Source organism: Nannospalax galili, unplaced genomic scaffold (genome assembly GCF_000622305.1).
Source record: "Nannospalax galili isolate Female #2095 unplaced genomic scaffold, S.galili_v1.0 scaffold886, whole genome shotgun sequence".
NCBI classification, from domain to species: Eukaryota; Metazoa; Chordata; class Mammalia; order Rodentia; family Spalacidae; genus Nannospalax; species Nannospalax galili.
Genome location: NW_008355971.1, coordinates 2,118,303 through 2,124,334, shown reverse-complemented (window position 1 = coordinate 2,124,334; position 6,032 = coordinate 2,118,303). Strand labels below are relative to the sequence as shown.

General features: G+C 49.0%; 1 protein-coding gene across 1 annotated transcript; it reads left to right on the top strand.

The window, feature by feature from the left end:
• The first annotated feature begins 5,240 nt into the window (after nt 1-5,240).
• On the top strand, nt 5,241-5,639 carry Sycn (syncollin). Its single transcript, XM_008853947.1, has one exon. The coding sequence runs from the start codon at nt 5,241-5,243 to the stop codon at nt 5,637-5,639; it is 399 nt and encodes a 132-aa protein (XP_008852169.1).
• Nucleotides 5,640-6,032: the final 393 nt, after the last annotated feature.

The following is a 6,032-nucleotide window of genomic DNA, read 5'->3' as shown; positions in this document are numbered from 1 at the left end:
CATATTTTCCTATGTCTACACAAGACATTCAGCAGTTTCATTTATATTCTTGTGTGTGTGTGTGTGTGTGTGTGTGTGTGTGTATACATGGGCTAGTACACACCACAGCATGCATGAGGAGCTCAGAGGACAACTTGCAGTAATCAGTTCTTGCCTTCCACCACTTGGGTTCCAGGAATTGAACTCAGGTTCTCAGACTTGGTGGCAAGCCTTTTACCTGCTGAGCCATCTCCCCCATCAAGCTTTCTCGTTTAAATCATGTGACACCCATAATGGTATTCAAATTTTGCTATCACCCTGACTGAGACTTTCTTTCTTTCTTTCTTTCTTTCTTTCTTTCTTTCTTTCTTTCTTTCTTTCTTTCTTTCTTTCTTTCTTTCTTTCTTTCTTTCTAATGTTGACTCAAGGTTGTAAGATCTAAAAAGAGGATTTTGTCTGTAAAGCAAATGATATCACTGGAAATTTAAAAAAGAAACGAAAACCCTAACCTTTCTTCCCACAGAATTCCCAGAGTCCTTTGCAATGCTCCTGTTAGAACTCTTTTCACATAGTGTATGAATTATCGATTTGCCATCTGGCTCTCTCCAGGGCTCACGGGTTCCTCAAGGGCAGCCCGTTCTTCCTGGGAGAAACATTGAATGAGGTGTTTACTTTTCTACACTTTGGCCAATATCTGTAAACACCCAGTGAGGAGAATTGCTCCTGGGTGGAGAGTCTGAGCTTGCCCACTTCCACATGAACTGGCCAGGTATGTAGGTGGGAGTATGCCTGGGTAAGATTTCCTGGAGTGTGGGACTGGGGCAGCCGAGGACCTGGACTTGCTGTTGACAGTGTCCATGCTATTTCATGGGGATGAGGGTGTTGGTGACTGTGTTTTTCTCCACATCTGTGTGTTAAGCCTGTGTCTGCTTTGTTGTACTCAGTTCATAGCCCTTCAGAATCCCCCAGTGAGGGACTGAGGACATGGCTCAGTGGTAGAGGACCTACCCAGAATTCCCCAGTGAGGGACTGAGGACATGGCTCAGTGGTAGAGGACCTACCCAGAATTCCCCAGTGAGGGACTGGTGTGTGATTCAATGGTAGAGCACCTGCCTAGAACCTACTAGCAAGGGGCTGGGGATGTGGCTCAGTGGTAGAGCACTTGCCTAGCACATTTGAGACCCTGAATTCCATCCCAGCATAGCACAAAAACCACAGCAAAAGCACCAGTAGAGACTCAGTGACCAGCACCTCCTATGCACGTGTGCCCATGGCCTCCTGCTATGCCTTCTGTGGCACTGCTGTTTGCTCTGTGTCATGTTCTTGTCCCTTTCATGTCCCTACTTCATGTGTCTGAAGTGACTGTACCACACTCTGTATCTTTATCCTGTGACCAAAGGCCTTGTGTTGGGACTCGACCCTGAAGTCTGGGAAGCTGGCAGCTGGGGATTAGATATCATGAAAATAACATGAAACAGGCAGGTGAGAAAAAGATCTAGGTCTGTTCCCGGGCAGGGGCAGGGTGTCAGACTCTATACAGTTATGTTTCCCTTTCATAGGTTTCCAACCTTTTTCGGTATTTGTATTATAATTACATGAATGGTCCTTAGTGGTTTAGAGTCATCATAACTACTTTACCGAGCAGTCAGATCTTCTGTGATCCCATTGAGGGCAAGAAGAAACTGAAGCTCAGAGATAAGTTCACTGACCCAAGCAGACGGCAGAGTGCAGGTTTAAGCTCTGGGACTGGGAGACGATTTGGTGAGTACAGTGCTGGCCTTGTAGTCAGCCAGGCGTGGTGGAGCCTGTCTATAATCCCAGCACTGGGGAGGGAGGCAGAGACAGGAGGAGATAGGCATCCCACTCCCAACATCCTCCCAGATTCATCCTTCTGGGACCGATCCCATCACTGTGAGGTCCTGGGGTGCAGGTGCATGAAGGAACTGGGCTTGGACCCAGTCGATATGGCTCCCTAGGTGGTTCTAACACTTTTCTTTTTTAAAATTGTGCGTTTTATTATTTTATTTATTTATGTGTATAAGTGTATTGCCTGCACATATGTAAGTGCACCTGTGATGTGCAATGTCTGAGGAGGACAGAAGAGGCCATTGGATCCCCTGGAACTGGAGTTATGGATAGTTTTTAGCTGCCGTGTGGGTGCTGGGAACTGAACCCAGGTCCTCTGCAAGAGCAACAAGTGCTCTTAACTGCTGAGCCAGCTCTACAGCTCAAATTGTGTTTATTGTTATTGTGTGTGAGTATGTATATGCTGGATGAGGGGGTTGCACGTTTGGAAGTCAGAGGGCAACTTTGTGGAGTTGGTTCTTTCTTTCCTCCTTTATGTGGGTTCCAGGAATTCAGGTTGTCAGGCTTGTGTGGCAAATGTCTTTACCACTCACCAGCCCCCACCCTTTCATTTCATATATATATATGGGGGGTGTATGTGTTCATATGCATGTGTGTGTGTGTGTGTGTGTGTGTGTAGCTATCATAGATTAACATTGGGTGCCCTATTTGACTGCTCTCCGCTTATTGTTTGAGACAGAATCTCCCATGGAACCTGGAGCTCACCATCTCAGCTAGAATTCCAGCCAGAACTCCAGGATTTTCCCATCACTGCCTCCCCAGCACTGGAATTAGGGTTGTATTTCCATGCCTGGCTTTTTACATGGGTGCTTCGGATCTGAACTTGGGTCCTCAAGCTTGCATGGCAAGCCTGTACACACTGAGCCATCTCCCCAGGCCTCATGCTTTCTTTTGTTATTTAGTGGTCTAGGGATGGAGCCCAGCCCCTCCCCCAATGCCTGGTATCACTCCATCACTAAGCTCCATCCCAGCCACAAAATCACACTGTCGATCATCCCCTGTCATCTTTACAACAATCGGACAGTGTAGAAATACTACCCATTTTACAGATGAGGAAATTTTCAAGGTGTGGTGGCACATATCTGTAATGTCAGCTTTAGGGAGGCAGAGGCAGGAAGGTTGCTACAAGTTTCAGGCCAGCTATAGAGTGAGATCCCACTTCTAAAAACAAAAGGAAGAGGAGGAAGAGGAGGAGGATCAGGAAAGGAAAATGTCTTGCTATGTCCAGGTGGAGCTCAGAGGAAAAGCTCAGCTTGTCTGAGGCTGTGGGTTCCATATCCAGCACCACATACCTCCTTTTGGGTTATAGGGTAGAAGGGGAGCCTTCTGCCCTCTCCCTCTCTGTCTTCCTCTCTCTGGGTCTGTGTTTAGTGTGGGAGAAGAGGAGGCTGGTTTCTTCTCATCAATTTGCTTTTGTTATTTTATGTGTATGAGTGTTTTGGCTACATGTATATAAGTACACCCATGTCTGCAGTGCCTGTGGAGGTTAGAAGAGGTCATCAGACCCTCTGGAACTAGAGTTATGGATGGTTGTTACATACCATGTGGACGCTGGGAACTGAACCTGGGTCTTCTGGAAGAACAGCCAGTGCTCTTAACTGTTGAGCCATCTCTCCAGCCCGTCTTGGCAATTTGTAAGCACTCCTTATAGATGATCTATTAATTTTATGTTGTCAAGAGTGTGGCAAAACTTCCTCCCCCACCCCCACCTTTTGTACATGGTCTTGCAGAGATTCAAAAAGTGTTATGCAAATAAAATCCATCTAGTTCATTATTCCAATGCAGGGGACCCCAGCCACCCAAGTCTCTGGCCTCCTTTTTAACTTACTTAGTATTTATTGGGATACTGGGGACAGAAGGTCTTGTGAATGTTAGGTAAGTGCTCTACTACTGAATTACATCCCCAAGTTCCTCACTGGGGGATTCTAGGCAGGTGCTCTACCACTGAGCCACACCCCAGCCCCTCACTGGGGGATTCAAGGCTGATGCTCTACCACTGAGCCACACCCCAGCCCCTCACTGGGGGATTCTAGGCAGGTGCTCTACCACTGAGCCACACCCCAGCCCCTCACTGGGGGATTCTAGGCAGGTGCTCTACCACTGAGCCACACCCCAGCCCCTCACTGGGGGATTCTAGGCAGGTGCTCTACCACTGAGCCACACCCCAGCCCCTCACTGGGGGATTCTAGGCAGGTGCTCTACCACTGAGCCACACCCCAGCCCCTCACTGGGGGATTCTAGGCAGGTGCTCTATTGTTTGAGCTACATCCTCAGCCCTTGGTTTTTTTGAGACAGTCTTGCTCTATAGCCCAGGCTGGCCTGGAACTCTCATTCCTCCCACCTCAGCTTCCCCTGTGCTGCAATTATAGGTGTATGCCACCATATTCTGCTCACTTTTGCTTATGTGTATGCATGTATGTATGTGTGTGGTACATGCACATATGTGTGGAATGCACAAGCCAATGTATATGTGTACACAGAGGACCCAAGTTGTCCTATCTCCAACTTAGTTTCAAGAAACAGGATCTCACTGAACCTGGAGAGAGGCTGTCAGCCAACAAGACCCAGAAATTCTCCTGTCTCAACCCTCCATGGTACTGGAGTTGCAGGGGTATGCGGTCACATTAGGTTTTTTACATGGGTTCTGGGGATTTGAACTCAGGACCTCATGCTTGCACAGCAAGTACTTACCAAAGCACCTCTGTAGCTCCTACTTTTTCCATTTTAAAAAGAAATTTCCCTTTATATTTAATTATGTCTATTCATATGTGTGTGTGGAGTTATGCGCACTCTAGTTCAGTGCCCATAGAGGCCAGAGGACAGTGTCAGATCCCCTGGAGCTGGAGTTACAGGCAGCCATGAGCCACCTGGCATGGGTGCTGGATCCTCTGCAAGAACAGTATGTGCTCTTAACTGCTGAGCCATCTTGCCAGCTCCTACTCTTCCCATTTTTCCTTTTCTTTTTGTCTTTTAAAAAAATTATATGTATGAGTGCTTTACCTGCAATGCCTATGGAGGCCAGAAGAGAGCATTGGGTCCCCCAGAACTGGAACTATATTTTTTAGCCACCATGTGGTTTCTGGGAATCAAACCCAGGTCTTCTGCAAGAGCAGCTAGTGCTTTTAACCACTGAGCCATCTCTCCAGCACCCCCCCCACACACACACTTGACTTTCTTAAAGAAAGTCAAGCACCAAGGCGTTAAGGATCTTATGCAACTATGTCTCCTGTCCACCGTATTAGTCAGTGCTGTGCATTTTCCCACACTGGTTAGGGAGGGCTCTGGCTCCTAGGTGGGGAGGTGGCTCCTTTTTCCTCCTTATCTTCCAGCTTCCCCTTTCCCATGGGTCAGATGCATAAATAGACAGCAGATGGTGACTGCCACCCAGTGTCACCATGTCCCCACTGTGCCCACTGATGCTGGCCTTGGCCCTGGTGGCTGTCCCTGGTGCCCAAGGTGCCTGCCCGGTGCCTGCGGACCTGAAGGACACAGACGGCATGCGCACATGTGCCAAACTCTATGACAAGAGTGACGCATACTATGCCAATTGCTGCCAGGGTGCAGTACTGTCGGTGGAGCCCGGAGCAGACCTTCCCTACCTGCCTTCGGGCTGGGCCAACACAGCATCGTCTCTGGTAGTGGGGCAGCGTTGTGAGCTCACGGTGTGGTCCCGGCCTGGCAAGGGCGGTAAGACACGCAAGTTCTCAGCTGGCAGCTACCCTCGCCTGGAGGAATACCAAAGGGGCATCTTTGGGAACTGGGCCAACTCCATCTCCGGTCTCTACTGCAAGTGAGTCCGTGTCCCATAGCTCCAAACCCCTCCCAGCCCCATCACCGAAGCCCAGAGGTACCTGCCTTACTAGGAAAGGAAATGGTTATCCTCAAAGCGATTCCCCAGGGCCCATCTCTAAGTGCACCTCTGGACCAGCTGTCCTGCACCCTACACCATAACTTGTCCCTCTGAGTCTTTGAGACAAGTTCTGGGCTCCCCAGACTAGGAAGCTGACACCCTCATTCCCACCCTGCTTCCCTAGAATCCCACCCTCCCCTAAATTCCCCCTTGATCCGTCCTTCCAGAGGGGCTGCTTGGCCTGGGAATGGGGCAATCATTGGTTCTTTGTTTGGGGACCCCTAGATCCTAAGCTAGTTCCCCCCCAACCCAAGGTCATTATTACATTTGAAAACCC

Bases quoted from the DNA above. Each gene is read 5' to 3' on its own strand.
- Sycn (XM_008853947.1), top strand. From the start codon at position 5,241: ATGTCCCCACTGTGCCCACTGATGCTGGCCTTGGCCCTGGTGGCTGTC.